Genomic DNA, 17,034 nt, shown 5'->3' with positions numbered 1-17,034 from the left:
TAAAACTTTGCCAATTATTTTACTGTTGGTTCTGTCTTCATTCCTGTTAAAAACAAAAAATATAGGCATCCAAGTGATTTTTAAACCCTTGCTTTTTCCCAGTCTGACTGCCTACAGCTGCATTGATATCAGAATGTATTCATTTGGAGTACAGATGATGGCAGTGAAATGGGCAGGCTGCGTTGTGCTTTTCAGAGCATTCCCCTGCAGCAGCCTCTGTCTAGAGTTAGTCAGGTGCGGACCCCCTCACTGCCAGCATCTGCACTCCAAAATGAGTACATTCTGATATCCGTGTAGGTCAGAGGTCCCCAACATTTCTGACCTTAAGAGCCACATTCAGCTCTGAGAGGGTCGCGAGCCACATTCAGTTCCCACCCCCACACACACAATACTGGTATCCAAAGCTTTTCCACAAAAATCAATCATCCCAAAGCAGTATACAAAGATCCATGGGTTCCTACAATACCCCAATTCAGTATCCTCCTATAAAGCACTCCCAAGTCACTGTCACATCCAGCTTCAAACACCTCCTCTTAAATCATCACAAAACCCCTAAGACCAGTATACCAGTAAAAAAAGAAGATCTGCTTTTTTTGTGCAGGGCTGCTCACAAAATTCACCATTTTCAGATGTGCTCTTCCTAACGGTTTGCTAGAAGTGGAGCTAATGCACCAAGCTGACAAGACAGCCGCGAGCCACAATTCATGGGACTGCGAGCCACATGTGGCTCCCGAGCTACAGGTTGGGGACCCCTGGTGTAGGTGAATACAAGCAAATAATGGAGTAAAGCAGGGATTACATGCAGTATAATATATTTTTTGCAGGAATGAAGACATTCTTTAAAGGGAACCTGTCACCCCGTTTTTTGAGATTGAGCTATAAATACTGTTAAATAGGGCCTGCGCTGTGTGTTCCTATAGTGTATGTAGTGTACCCCGATTCCCCACCTATGCTGAGATATAACTTACCAAAGTTGCAGCCAGGATCATATTCCTCACCAACCGTTACACCGATGCCTCTACCCTGTGCCAGTCATTACACTGGCTACCCATCCACTCCAGAATCCAGTACAAAACTACTACCTCATCCACAAAGCACTCCATGGCTCAGCACCACCCTACATCTCCTCCCTGGTATCAGTCTACCACCCTACCCGTGCCCTCCGCTCCGCTAATGACCCCAGGTTAGCATCCTCAATAATCAGAACCTCCCACTCCCGTCTCCAAGACTTTACACGTGCTGCGCCGATTCTTTGGAATGCACTACCTAGGTTAATACGATTAATCCCCAATCCCCACAGTTTTAAGCGTGCCCTAAAAACTCATTTGTTCAGACTGGCCTACCGCCTCAATGCATTAACCTAACGATCCCTGTGTGGCCTATTTATAATAAAAAAAAAAAGGTTCCTCGCATCATGTTCTCATACACTTTATGCAGTATTAGCCCTCTGTGTCTGTACTGCTACATACTTAGGCAGGTAACTGGTTCATGCAGCTTTACATGAACACCTGAGCCTTACACTATAGCTGGTCCGAATAACTAAAGCAATTGTTACCATCCACCTCTCGTGTCTCCCCTTTTCCCCATAGTTTGTAAGCTTGCGAGCAGGGCCCTCACTCCTCCTGGTATCTGTTTTGAACTGTATTTCTGTTATGCTGTAATGTCTATTGTCTGTACAAGTCCCCTCTATAATTTGTAAAGCGCTGCGGAATATGTTGGCGCTATATAAATAAAATTATTATTTATTATTATTATTACCAAAGTCGCCGTTTTCGCCTGTCAATCAGGCTGGTCAGGTCGGGAGGGCGTGGTGACATCGCTGGTTCTTCCTCAGCTTTACGTTGGTGGCGTAGTGGTGAACAAGCAGCGCGCGATCTGCGCTGTAATCCCTTGCATCGGTGGGGGCGGCCATCTTCCTGGGGCCGCGCGTGCGCAGATCGAGTGCTCTGCTGCACGGGGCTTCAGGAAAATGGAGTTTGCATCTCGGCTTTGGGAAAATGGCCGCCGCGATCTCTAATGCGCACGCGCGGCATCCCGTGGCCATTTTCCTGAAGCCCCGTGCAGCAGAGCACTCGATCTGCGCACGCGCGGCCCCAGGAAGATGGCCGCCCCCACCGATGCAAGGGATTACAGCGCAGATCGCGCGCTGCTTGTTCACCACTACGTCACCAACGTAAAGCTGAGGAAGAACCAGCGATGTCACCACGCCCTCCCGACCTGACCAGCCTGATTGACAGGCGAAAACGGCGACTTTGGTAAGTTATTTCTCAGCATAGGTGGGGAATCGGGGTACACTACATACACTATAGGAACACACAGCGCAGGCCCTATTTAACAGTATTTATAGCTCAATCTCAAAAAACGGGGTGACAGGTTCCCTTTAATAAAGTGATTTCTAAAACTTTAAACTTTTTTTTTTTTTTTTTTATAAATTTTGTCAATTATGAAAAGTTATGGTTGTTTAATTGCCTAACCTTACAATAAAGAAAGTGTTATATTTAAGTGAATCCAAAACTGTATAATTGTGGTGATGGTCTTGACACTAAATTTTACATTACGTGAAGGCTTGGTCACACAATGCGTGTGAGTGCAGGACGTGTGAGCCAAGCTGGGAATTAACATCTTTGCAAGCTAGATATGAACACATCAGTCATGAATCAAACACAAGCAGACCTTTTCTATAACAGCGAGAGAGAGAAAACTTTAAAATCCTAGCCATTTGTAGAGGTTTCTAAAGGTACCGTCACATTTAGCGACGCTCCAGCGATATAGACAACGATCCGACCTAAACTAGATCGCTGCAGCGTCGCTGTTTAGGTCGCTGTAGAGATGTCAAACACAGCAACTCCAGAACGATGCAGGAGCGATCCAGTGATGTACTTATCGTTCTCGCTGGTTGTTAGCTCTGTGAAAAAACATTGCAGGCATCGTTGCTTTTGCTGTCAAACATGACGAATCACGCCGACCTAACGACCAAATAAAGTTCTGGATTTCTAGCTCCGACCAGCGATGTCACAGCAGGATCCTGATCGCTGCTGCGTGTCAAACACAATGAGATCGCTATCCAGGACGCTGCAACGGATCGTTGTCGTTCTCGTTCTAAAGTTGCTCAGTGTGAAGGTACCTTAAGAGAAGCAATTTAAGCCACCTAAAATCATGCATCTGCCCACCCCGGAATTGAAGATTGCATTTCCTGTGGAGTTTGTATTTTTTTGTGTTTCAGTAGTTAGTGGGAAAAGGGGGGAAAAAATAAATTAAAAAATACACGTTCTGTTGTATTGAAGATCGTAATGTCCTTTCATGGGACTACTGCATGGATTACAAAGCTGGAACACATTCTAAGAGTATAAAACATAAGAACATCTAATGATGCAGGTGCTCCCTAGGTCTCAAAAGCATGTATGCAGAAGAACAAATGTATCCAATGGCCGGCACTGCAGTGTTGTCCACATGGTATACAGTACCAGGGCAGAACGGTCACACGGCATTCCCACAATTTATTGATCGGCTGAAGATCACTGCACTAAGCATTTCTCGCAAAGTGGTACATTTGTGTCTTTCACTGTAGGATTAAAGCTCACTGACTGTTGAGGAATCTGGTTGACCTGCTAATTTTTGCAGATATCATCCAATTATGAAGAGGATTAAGACAGTCACTCAGTGAACATCCGTTTATACTAGCTCCTGGTTTGTTGATAGCCTGCTTACACAGGCCGACTGTGCTCCAGAGGTGCTCTTAATGTTCTGCATTAGATCATCCAGTGCACATAGCCTGCCACTGGCCTCGGCAACACAAGTCATGTTTACACAGAACAATGTGCTTCCCAGAATGATTACGGTACTTTTTTCCGGCAAACAAATGTGTTTTTTTTGTTGTTTTTTTTTTACACTATGAATAAGTGTATTTTTTGCTAACAAGATGTGTGAATTTACATGCTGGTAACCAGTGAGGATTGTGTAAAATTTGAGGATGTCCTATAGTTAATCATGAACACAATCTTCTACTTCACACTGCGGCAGATCATCATGGTAATCCATGTTACGCAACATAAGTAAAAAACAAATATATTAGAATCGTTTTCTACCTTCTTCCATTAGCTGAAATTAGCAAAAATGTATTATGTGGAAGTATTCAAAATGTAAATAAAAAGTCCTCTATTACAGACTAGGCGCACCAAAGCTGCACAATATAGGCAGACCCTAGCACATCCTGCACCATTATCATGGCTTGTAAAGCTTCTATTCTGTCTAAACTCAGAATAAGGGGAAGGGACAAAAGAAAAAAAAAAAACAAGACAAAAAAAAGCAATCAAATTGTGTCTTAAGGATTACTCTTTATTCCCATGACAGCCTAGCTTGTCTTCTACATTAATAACTTTACAAGCTAGTTATATTCTGTTCCTAGAGTTATACTGTAACCATATTTCAGATGACAAGGAATGCTGCAAAAATACTCTAATCCAACAAAGTAAAATTCACAAAATAATCTGTATCCATTCTACAGTGTTTTACCAGTTATCTTTAACACAAAAGAAGATATTGATGCTAATGGTGGCTATAGTCGAACGTCTTATAGCAATTTGTGGTTCATGCAACACTTGTGCTCAAAGGGGAAGAAGGCACAGCATCTCCTACAATGAGCCACCTTATAAAGAGTTCTGCCGATCTCTACAGATCCCTGTTGCCTTTAATTTAGTGTGCATTACCTCACGAGGCAGTCAGCCAATTAAAAGTCACTTGCATATGGTCAATGCAAGTCTTAAAATACAAAGTTATCTCCCTAAAGTGGCTCAAAATAGATTGTTCATGGCTGCCTACATCTATAGATAAAAAGACTAAAACAATGTAAGGGCTTAGGCATAGTAAAGGTGTTGAAACCATGACTCCATTGTTGCATCTAAATCACACCTAGTAATCTGAATGTAGCAGTACAAATGCACCAAGTATCGTTTTTCGAAGTGTCCATATCATTTTCATAGAAAACAAATGTTTGATAACTAACAGGATTGAACACGACACAGTGTCTACCACAACCGAAACATCTGTACAGGACTCAACAAAATTAATCTAAAAAATAAACTATGCGGTCTGTTGCCACATGCAAATATAGTCATGAAAAATGAAAGGGATTGTGTGGATCATGTTCTTCTGTATGGCATCTCAGACTGGGGAGAAACAGAAATTATAAAGGGAAAATGTGACTTTTCATGCATGTCCTTTTCTGTACACAAATCAGCTTTGATGATATGGAACAGTTTGCATAACATCAAACATTTATCTGGTGCAGATGCACAGGGTTGCCTTCCTCAATTTTCTAAGCAACTTAAAATATACAAAAGCCATACAAGTTACAAACTAAAAGAAAAAAAAAAAAAAAAGCACACAGGCTGCAGGAGTAAACCAAAATCTGCTGCTATAAGCGGTCTTTGTTTTCACGTCCAGTGTAAGGTAACACTTATGAACTTATTGTTTTCTAGGTTTTAGGATCAACCCTCTGAAGGCGATTCAAGCTTGCATGCGTTCACATACAGCACCACACCCATACTCTCGTACACACGCCACTCCTGGACTGAAAGTCTGCTTCATGAGTGAATTGCCTCACGGTAGTAAAATGAGCCTGGCTCCGCAACACGGTGGCCATTCATCCAATGCTGTCCATTCATACGGAGTGTCTTAGCAAGGCCTGGGCTTATTCTCCTTGGACTTGTGTGGGCATCCTACCCATAGGTTTTTCTTTTATGCTTACAAGGCTTGATGATGACAGCACTGCATTTCCTCATTTGCTCTGTTAGATCAATGATCGCGCTCAGGCACTGAAGATCTTTGACCTGTAGCCTTTTCCTCTGCACAACCTATATAAGCATTCGGTGTGAAGTTTTCATTACATTTGCCACTCATTCTCATTCGCACCCACTCGCCATCTTGACATCATTTGGTCTTTACTGTCATCCAAATGAAGTCCGCACATTTCTGTCTCCGATTTAATGCAGCAGCAGATCCCATGAGCCAAGCTTGATGGATCAAACCAGTTTTCAGTGCTGCACTGTACCTAACTTCCAACCATTCTTCCTAAAACTGGAACCCTTCTGCTGGTACATTGGCAGCTGAATTGAAGTTGAAAGTTCCACCTTGTATTGTCTCAGGAACAAGGCTAGAATCTTCATCAATCTGTGGAGGAGACAAACACCATAGTATGAACATGTGCATCTCTAGGAGGCAAATCTCAATAATTAGTGGCACACTTTAGAATTTGGTAAAGAGGGCGAGCTTAACCCCTTAGTGACCAAATAAGTCTTTACTGGCCTCATATCAGACAATAGCATCCCACTAGTTTGTGTGGTCCTGGTGTTTGCCATGGCTATTTATGGCCAAATAATAGCCTTAGAGTCGGCCGGCTACAGCTGCCTGTTCAAAGGTTATAAAAACTTAGGTGGTACAAATAATATTTTTCCTTTCCCGTTACGCAACTTTCTATTAATTCCTGAAAAGCAGCCAAATGGTTAATATACTAGCTGACAGCAGTTTTGAATACGTTGAGAGGTGCGGTTTTTAAAATGGTCTCACTTTTGGGGATTTTACGACTTATAGGTCCGCCAAAGTCGCTTCAAAACGGAATAGCTCGCTAAAAAAGTTTGGTAAATGTCCTTGAAAAAATGAAAAATTGCTGCTACAGTTTGAAACCTTCCAGAATCTTAACAAAAGGATATTTTAAAAATGTTACTGATGTAAAGCAGCCATGAGGGAAATGTTAAACAGCATTTCATGTGGTGTGACTGTCTGGAATAAAAGGGATAATCATTCAAAGTTCAAAAATTGCTAATTTTTAGAATTGACATTTCTGATATTTTTAAAAATAATCACAGAAAATCTTGACATACATTTACTATTCGCAAAGTACAATGTGTCACGAAAAAATCTCAAAATCAATTACATCTGTTGAATCGTTCTAGAGTTATTACCACAAAGTGACACTGGTCACATTGCAAAAAAAATGTGGCCCGTCACTAAGGGGTTAATAAAGCTACAAAAGAAAATTGTTAACTTGAATAAAGATGTGCATGCCATCAATTATCAGGACTCCTCAATTACATCAGGTTTACATTACACAGCACTGGATCTTTGTTGGCTTTTGTTAATTTTCCTCCCAATCAAAACCTCTGCAATAGTGATGAGCGAACCTGCTGCTTGGATGATAACTTATCCAAACATGCTAGGGTGTTATCAGAGTATCTTGGGTGTGCACGTATATTATGTTTGTGTTCCTGCGGCTGCATCATTTGCAGCTGTTAGACAGCCTGAACACATGCAGGGATTGCCTGTTAGTGAATTATCCACATGTTGAGGCTGTCTAACAGCCGCAAATCATGCAGCAGTGGGGTCTCAAAACCTAATTATAGGAGCACGCCCAGATTACATGTTATCTGATCACATTCACTCATCACTACTCTGCATGTTAATTGGCTTCCTAGTAAATTCACACTGTGTAAACGAGCTTTTTAGTAAGGGGATAATCAAACATCAGTTTTTAGTCAGTGTGTCATCAGTATTTGTCAACCAGTATGAGGACTGGATTCTTAAAAATAAAAAAATAAAAAAAATAGAAAGCCTCATTCAGGGTATGTGCACACATCAGGATTTCTTGCAGAAATTTTCCTGACAAAAAACGGACATTTCTGCCAGAAATCCGCATGCGTTTTTTGCGTGCGTTTTTCCCAAATGCATAGAATAGCGGGAAAAATGCAGAAAATCCGCAAAATTAATGAACATGCTGCTTTTTTTTACCGCGATGCTTTTTTTCGCAGAAAAAAAAAAACCGCATCATGTGCACAAAACATGTAGAATGCATTCTAAATGATAGGATGCATAATGTATGCGTTTTTATAGCGTTACCGCGAAAAAACCTGAACATGTGCACATACCCTCAGACATCTGAGAATCATTAATGATCTCTGATTTTCATGGATAGAACCAGTACCCAGGGCTGTGGAGTCTGAGCCCATCTTGGTGGAGTCTGAGTCGGTGTCATGAAAATTGAGGAGTTGGAGAAGAGGTTTGGCTTACTGACTCCACTGCCCTGCCTGTTCCCATTAAACTCTAAGGAGCTGTTCACAGGTCTATTTTTTTTTCTTTGTGGACTGGTTTTACACACAAAATATACAAATCAAAGTGACATGTCTATTTTCAATCAGGGACACGGATCAAAAATTACCAAGTCTAATCGTCCATGACATTCCAGAGCAGCACACGGATGTTAGTGTACAATATGTGTGCAGTCCGTGATGACAATTTCAATGCGTAAGGCCGGTTTCACACTAGGGCGTAGGGCTGTGTACTACTTTCATTAAGATCGCATGCGTCTTGCGTACCTATAATTAACATTGTGTACGCAGGGACATGCGTTGTATGCAGATGCGTCCCCATGCATTGTTTTGACTTGCCCGCCAAACGCAACATGTTGCATTCGGCGGGCAAGTCAAAATGACGCAAGGGGACGCATCCACATACAACGCATGTCCCCGTGTACACAATGTTAAATATAGGTACACAAGACGCATGCGGATTTGTACGCAACCCTATGTTGCGCACAAAAACGCTAGTGTGAAACCGGCCTAAGAGAAGCTTTTCAATTTATTTTCACATCACAGACATCTTAATTAGGCCTCAAGGCCATGTGCACACGTTCAGGTTTTTTCGTGGTAAAAACGCTATAAAAACTCATTAAAAATGCATACATTATGCATCCTCTCATTTAGAATGCATTCTGCATGTTTTGTGCACATGATGCGTTTTTTTCCGCGAAAAACACATCGCGGTAAAAAAAAAGCAGCATGTTCATTAATTTTGCGGATTTTCTGCGTTTTTCCCGATATTCTATGCATTTGGGAAAAAACACATAAAAAAACGCGGTAAAAACGCATGCGGATTTCTGGCAGAAATGTCCGGTTTTTGTCAGGAAAATTTCTGCAAGAAATCCTGACATGTGCACATACCCTTATGGAAAGATTCACACCTGTTGTGTGTCTTGGAGCCAATCCTGGTTTTAGCTTACCAACACTAATGAACTATTGAACAAAAAGACTGGTGTGAATAGTCCTTGGTGGGAAGGAAAAAGAATATAATAAAATATATATATAGCGCTCCAGGTATCAGGGTTCCCGCAGCAGCTTCTTCGGTAAGCGCTATAGCTTGCCCAATAAGGACGGAGCCGACGATATTCGCTCATCTCTAATGAAGATCACATCAGAACTTACGGTATGGATAATGAGTGTATCACTTACAAAACTATAGCTACTTACATCATCTGATGAGAAAAACTGGTCAATTATTTCAAATGCCAGCTTGTAGATATCTTCATTTTCATGACTCTGTAGCTGTTCAATTTTTTCCAGGCCTGTGGAGACAGATTCATTAAGTTATTGTATATGTGCTATAATTAAACAATACATGCCATCGAGTTGCAATAGCAAATCATAAGCAAGATGATGAGGAAAAGGGTGCGGTGAGCTATGGGAGAATAAAGCCTTAACACTCCTGATAAATTTAGCTGACAAAACTTTTCTTTTTAAATATGTATGTAATCAATTGTATGAAAATGCTTCCTGATCACCACCTCCTCAGTGCCACTCCATTCGTTTGGGTCATGTGACTTCAAATCAAGTTTTCCAGATCACACAGGGCTTTATGTTTGGCCCACAAGTCGCTTAGCAATATAAGTCTATGGTGCCTCGCTCCGAGGCTCCATGGGCTTACTTTAATGGAAGTAACACCACCCGGGCACAAGAATCCCTATGTGAGCTGTTGAAAGGAGAAGAGAGGAAATGTAGGCCAAAAGGAAAACTGGAACGGAGCAGGGAACCAGGGATGGCAGCAATTTAATACAGCTAGGACAACCCCTTCTTAAACTAAATGTTCGGCCCAGATAAAATAAATCCTATAATCTCCTCCCGTTCCCGTGGAAACGGCACTCACTCTCCCCAGGGCTGGGGTGCAGTGTTGTGATAAGCTGACAATCAGCGCTGGCGTCCCTGTGTCCGCCTTCGGACAAACATGAAGAGGAAGCCAGGGACCAGCTACAGCACGGACTTCCTCTTCGTGTTCAGTTTATCTGAAGGCGGAGACCGTGACACCGGGGCTGATTGGGCGCCAAGCATCAAGTGTCACAACACCGCATCACAGCCCCGGGACAGGCGAGTGCCGTTCTGCTAGAACGGAACGGGAGACCAGGTTATTTTATTGGGTCTGAACATTTAGTTTAACAAGGGATTGTCCTAGTAGTGGACAACTCCTTTAAGTATCACTTAAGGTACCTTCACACTGAACGATATCGCTAGCGATCCGTGACGTTGCAGCGTCCTGGATAGCGATATCGTTGTGTTTGACAGGGAGCAGCGATCAGGATCCTGCTGTGAGATTGCTGGTCGGAGCAGAAAGTCCAGAACTTTATTTCGTCGCTGGACTCCCGCAGACATCGCTGAATCTGCGTGTGTGACGCAGATTCAGCGATGTCTTCACTGGTAACCAGGGTAAACATCGGGTTACTAAGCGCAGGACCGCGCTTAGTAACTCGATGTTTACCCTGGTTACCAGCGTAAACGTAAGCGTAAAAAAAACCAAACACTACATACTTACATTCCGGTGTCTGTCCCCCGGCGCTGTGCTTCTCTGCACTGTGTAAGCCCCGGCCGGAAAGCAGAGCGGTGACGTCACCGCTGTGCTTTCCGGCTGGCCGGTGCTCACAGTCAGTGCAGAGAAGCACAGCGCCGGGGACAGACAGCGAAGGTAAGTATGTAGTGTTTTTTTTTTTTAACTTTTACGCTGGTAACCAGGGTAAACATCGGGTTACTAAGTGCGGTCCTGCGCTTAGTAACCCGATGTTTACCCTGGTTACCAGGGGACTTCGCAAAGTTGGTCGCTGGAGAGCTGTCTGTGACAGCTCTCCAGCGACCACACAGCGACGCTGCAGCGATCGGGATCGTTGTCTAGATCGCTGCAGCGTCGCTAAATGTGACGGTACCTTTAGACAAGCTGATTGGCTCCTTAAAGCACTTTGCTGATTTTTGGCTTGTATAAACACACAGCAAAACCTCATGAATGAACAAAACGCTTGCTGGGCGATTGGATTGTTCATGCGGACAATAAAAATCACTCTAGCAGCATATTATCTTGTGCACACAGATGTCCTGCCCATAATATTCTACGCACATAGAATGAACGGGTTAATGATCACTCACTGCACATATTAATTGGTCTACCTCACTAACAGGCCTTTAAATGATCACCGATCGGTTTGCAAGTAATCAATTAAGCCACAGCTAAACAAACCTACTTCTCATCTCTCATATCCTCCCTGTCTCACAACCCTAAACAGTTATTCAACACCTTCAATTCTCTCCTCCGTCCCCCAGCACCTCCTCCCTCCCCACTTATCTCCGCTGAAGACTTTGCCTTATTTTTCAAGCAGCAGATTGATAGCATCAGAGACAGTTTTGGTCAACAACCCCCAGAGCCCTTCCTCCCGACTTCCAAGCCCTCCACCTCCAAAACCAACTTCTCCACCATTACAGAAGATCAACTCTCCACTCTACTCTCAAGATCGCATCTCACCACCTGTGCACTTGACCCGCTCCCATCCCACCTCATCCCAAATCTCACCAGTGTCTTCATTTCAACCCTAACCCAGCTCTTCAACCTATCACTAACAACTGGTGTTTTCCCCTCAAGCTTTAAACATGCCTCCATCACACCTATCCTCAAAAAGCCCTCTCTTGACCCATCCTCTGTATCTAGCTATCGCCCTATATCACTTCTCCCTTATGCCTCCAAACTACTGGAACAACATGTTTACCTTGAACTGTCCTCCCATCTCTCTTCTTGCTCCCTTTGACCGCTTACAATCTGGCTTCCGGTCACACCACTCCACTGAAACTGCTTTAACTAAGGTCACCAATGACCTCTTAACCGTCAAAAGCAAGCGACACTACTCTGTCCTCCTCGACCTGTCGGCTGCCTTTGACACAGTGGACCATTCCCTATTACAGACCCTCTCATCCCTTGGCATCACACAGACTTGGCCCTATCCTGGATCTCATCATACCTCATCATCGATATCTTCCCTCACGTGACCTCCGGTCCTCCCAAGACCTCCTTCTCTCCTCCACACTTATTCGCTCCTCATCCAATCGCCTCCAAGACTTCTCCCAAATATCCCCCATCCTCTGGAACTCTCTGCCCCAACACGTCCGACTATCAACCACAGTCGGATCCTTCAGACGGAACCTGAAAACTCATCTCTTCAGGAAAGCCTACAGCCTGCACTGACACCGCTGCCGCCTCATCACTATCGAAGCTACCGCCTCACCAACACCGGAGCTACCGCCTCACCAACACCGGAGCTCCTGCAACCCTCAACCTACTGTCTCCTTCCCCATAATCCTGTAGAATGTAAGCCCGCAAGGGCAGGGTCCTCGCCCCTCTGTATCAGTCCGTCATTGTTAGTTTGTTTACTGTATGTGATATTTGTAACTTGTATGTAACCCCTTCTCATGTACAGCACCATGGAATCAATGGTGCTATATAAATAAATAATAATAATAATAATACCTAACAGACCAGATATTCAGTGTCTCCCACTCACACACCACCTCCTCATCTCGCCCCCTATCTGTCGGAGTCCCACAAGGTTCAGTCCTTGGGCCCCTGCTCTTCTCCATTTACACCTTTGGCCTGGGACAGCTTATAGAATCTCATGGCTTCCAGTATCACCTCTATGCTGATGACACACAGATCTACATCTCTGGACCAGATATCGCCCCCCTACTAACCAGAATCTCCCCCCCAACGAACCTATCCATTACAGTAAATGGCTGCCCACTCTCCCCAGTCCCACAAGCTTGCTGCCTCAGGGTAATCCTTGACGCTGATCTCGCCTTCAAACCACATATCCAAGCCCTTTCCACTTCCTGCCGACTTCAACTCAAAAATATTTCACGAATCCGTTCATTCCTCAACCAAGAATCTGCAAAAACCCTAGTCCATGCCCTCATCATCTCTCGCCTTGACTACTGCAACCTCCTGCTCTGTGGCCTCCCCTCTAACACTCTCGCACCCCTCCAATCTATTCTAAACTCTGCTGCCCGACTAATCCACCTGTCCCCCTCGCTATTCCCCGGCCTCTCCCCTCTGTCAATCCCTTCACTGGCTCCCCATTGCCCAGGGACTCCAGTACAAAACCCTAACCATGACGTACAACCTGTCTCCTCCATACATCTGTGACCTCGTCTCCTGGTACTTACCTACACGCAACCTCCGATCCTCACAAGATCTCCTTCTCTACTCCCCTCTTATCTCCTCTTCCCACAATCTTATACAAGATTTCTCTCGTGTATCACCCCTACTCTGGAACCCTTTACCACAACACATCACTCTCGCCTACCATCGAAACCTTCAAAAAGAACCTGAAGACCCACCTCTTCCGACAAGCCTACAACCTGCAATAACCACCGATCGACCAAACCGCTGCATGACCAGCTCCATCCTCACCTACTGTATTCTCACCCATCCCTTGTAGATTGTGAGCCTTCGTGGGCAGGGTCCTCACTCCTCCTGTACCAGTTATGACTTGTATTGTTTAAGATTATTGTACTTGTTTTTATTATATATACCCTTCCTCCCATGTAAAGCGCCATGGAATAAATGGCGCTATAACAATAAATAATAATAATAATAATAAATTAATAACATCAGTGGTCCGATCATGTATAATCGACCCATAGCTTAGACAACCTAAACAGATTAGATATTCGTCATCCGGTCAGATGGTGTCTAGTAAATAGAGAAGAGCGAATTTGCAGCTGTGTCACAGTCACAACACATGTAAGGACAGCCTGCTTGTTGGGCTCTCCCACGTATGTGTCGTGACCGTGACACATGCAGCTGCGGTGCCGATCAGCTGGTCGGCCGGCGTGGTCCAGGAAGCCGGGCAAATCCGCTCATCTCTACTAGTAAATACTGACACGGTCTAGCTACCCAACCAGCTGCCTGAGAAAATGACAACAAGTGGTCAGTTTTTTCCTATAGTTTTAGAATTACAAATGAGTAATACAGTTTCTACTGCTATTTTATGTAAAATACATAAGGAGAACCAAATTTTCTTGAAATCACCCACAAACATGCCAATATAGTGTCAGGTAATCAGCTCCCACTACTGGGGCACGGATGGATCAAAGACAGAGGCAGTGACGGAAGAAAAGAATATATATATATATATATATATATATATATATATATATATATATATATATATATATATATATATATATATATACACATATATATATTTATTTTTTTTTTACGTTTTATATCTATATCTCTGTATCTATATCTCATGGAGCACCTCTTGCTGAAGAGGATCTGTATACAGAGCCATCAGTATAGACCAACTAGAAAAGTGTAAGTGGGAGCAGTAGAATGCCAGTGCATGTAAATAAAATAATCTTCCCATTATATTCTTACCTGGCCAAGGTATAAACATCGGAATCTAATGCCAACAGCACTGCTTTCCCAATTAGAAACGTATTTGGTGTGAATGGTATAACTACCTATGGGCTTTCCCAATTAGAAACGTATTTGGTGTGAATGGTATAACTACCTATGGTCAGGGAATTTGCTGCTACTGAAGATCCAACAGGCTGGTGTGTCCCTTTACCCGACATACGTTTCACGTCACTTGCTTCATCTGGGGATGTCTATACTTTGTGTACGGGTCTTTCAAGTGTCCCTCAACTAGAAATACTCCATGTTTTATATAGTTTTTTTATATAAAAACACTGAAGTTTGAGTATAACTATTTCATAGATCTTTCTTCTTCTGTGATCAAACCGTAACTAAAACTTGGCTCAATTACAGAAAACAGTGAAACAGTTACAAACCTCCACATTCTTCAATAAGATTGGCTATAGTTTCAGCCTCGTCATCAGCCATTTTTAATATGTTGCTCAAGCCATCCAACACCACCTGTATGACTTGGGCATCTTTCACAGTCAACAGGTTGCAGAAGGGTGGAATCACATTTTGTTGGATAAGATATGCAACCTAGAAAAAGAGATCACCAGATTGCATTAAGACCTGGATTATATTAGATTGTCGCCTTGTGAATGAGGCAGATTCCAAACTTACAATTCAGCTCAAAAAAAAAAAAAAAAAATGTAAAAACGGGTCCGTAATTTTACTTTAATCAGAAAAAAGTTTGCTAAAGTTGCGTTGATGCAGCTTACCAATACATGTTTTTTAATTAAGTTCAGCATAGTTTTATTTCTGAAGCCAACACTGAGTCTTGTTGGACAAACCTTTGGTCTCATCAGCACGGTGCTTGGTCTATAAGATGACTAAACTAGATACAGTCTCAGCAATGGGAATTATTTTGGCAGTGAGGACATTCTCATATTACAAATAAATGTCCCTTACAAACCCTAAATCAAATGCAAATTGCTTTCATAGCATAAAAAAAATGGGGGTTTCATGCATTAAGTGCATTGTACTTTGACTTTTTTTTTTTTTTTTTAATTATGGCACTGGTGAAGTCTAGGACACATGCACAGGGACTATTAGCCATTACAGTCATGCCCTAATAGCCACTATTTTAATCTATGGTAGCCAAAAGCTTGGGAGACATAATGCGCATGCCGCATACGGACTACTAGCTAACAGCAAGCCCAGTGCTTTGTGATCTCCTAGTTCTACATTAAGTGCATTGTTTAGTGCCAGCACATAACAGAGTCAGTATTGCATCACGTTACGTGGAGGATTATATCTTAACAGTACTCACTTGGTCTTTTCTTCCACTGATTGTTAAATTGCTTATAGCCCATGCTGCCTCCTTCTGTGTCCCAAAATCCCCCTATATGGAAAGGAACACAAAGGCTTCATTAGAAGATGATACCCAATGCATTGACTGCTGCTCAGTATCTACACAAGGCTTCACCTTATCCAAGAGGTGTATGATCATCGGTACAAGGTTAGCATCAATTACAGCTTGGACTTGTTGCTGGTTGCCTGCTGTGATGTTAGACAAAAACCAAACTGCCTCCTGCAAGAATCAGAAAATTGGTTTCAGTAGATAATGTTCGCCACACTCCAAATCAATTTATGACAACGATTAACTAAAAGACGACCCCTGCAGACATTCCTCCAGCTGACAAACACATAATATGAAGTATCGGAGCAACAGTCCGTATAGAGTAAGCGCTAACTACAAACCTTGTTAATCTTCTCCTTCATATGAGTAAGCAATGCTGGAAAGTGTGACAGCGCATCACAGTTCAGGACAACCTGGGTCTGCTCATCTGTCCCAGTGACAATATTACCTACAGCTCTCAAGGCCGCAGTCTGAAAGAGAACCCCACAATGTGTGAGCGCAGGAATACACAAGAACCTAACCACACACTGGCCACAGAACGTTTCATAGAAAGCACTGGGCAATATTTCTCTAGTAAGAAGAAGAAGTCAAGCAAGTCCATAATCATGTCATAGGTTAAAAATACATTTTATGTGGTATTAATCAATATCAGAATACAGTTTAAAGGGTTGTCAGAGCCAGGGACAAAAAAGCTGTAACTGACTGTAGCCCGCTGAATCATGACAGTATGATGTGCACGCGCCATCACAACTCCCTGCACCAATCAGCAGTCACGTGACTGAATGTCATTTGCATACATGGCTTTTATCGAGAGAAGCCGAATGGTTCCAACCAGCACATGTAGTCACGTGACTGCAGGCTTGCTTTAAGCCCTGACTATGCCTTTAAGTCAGCCATAATTAGGAATGAAGTAGTTATTAGTTAGGCGTTTAAAGTCCCCATGCACATTACACCTGCAATCCCGCTGTTAAAGGGAATCTGTCAGCATGTTTTGCTACCTCATCTGAGAGCAGATTAAGGTAGGCAAAGAAACCCCAAATCCAATGCTGTATCACTTAAGTTTACTGGGTTCAGCTTTTGTGATACAATCAGAGTTCTTAAATTTAGCATAGCTGAGAAAG

At 43.0% G+C, this 17,034-nt stretch overlaps 1 protein-coding gene across 1 annotated transcript in view; it reads right to left on the bottom strand.

Moving 5' to 3' along the window:
• Positions 1-4,314: 4,314 nt before the first annotated feature.
• KPNA4 (karyopherin subunit alpha 4) overlaps positions 4,315-17,034 on the bottom strand; it is a 49,442-nt gene continuing 36,722 nt past the window's right edge. The window contains exons 12-17 of the mRNA XM_069727411.1: positions 16,255-16,383; positions 15,980-16,084; positions 15,824-15,895; positions 14,928-15,090; positions 9,297-9,391; positions 4,315-6,168 (exon numbers count right to left, since the gene is read on the bottom strand). Coding sequence (XP_069583512.1) covers positions 6,070-6,168; positions 9,297-9,391; positions 14,928-15,090; positions 15,824-15,895; positions 15,980-16,084; positions 16,255-16,383 — 663 coding nt within the window. The 3' untranslated portion in view covers positions 4,315-6,069. The remainder of the gene's footprint in view (positions 6,169-9,296; positions 9,392-14,927; positions 15,091-15,823; positions 15,896-15,979; positions 16,085-16,254; positions 16,384-17,034) is intronic.

The sequence above is a fragment of the Ranitomeya imitator genome, chromosome 5, assembly GCF_032444005.1.
Source record: "Ranitomeya imitator isolate aRanImi1 chromosome 5, aRanImi1.pri, whole genome shotgun sequence".
NCBI lineage: Eukaryota > Metazoa > Chordata > Amphibia > Anura > Dendrobatidae > Ranitomeya > Ranitomeya imitator.
This window is presented reverse-complemented; position numbering and strand designations above follow the sequence as displayed.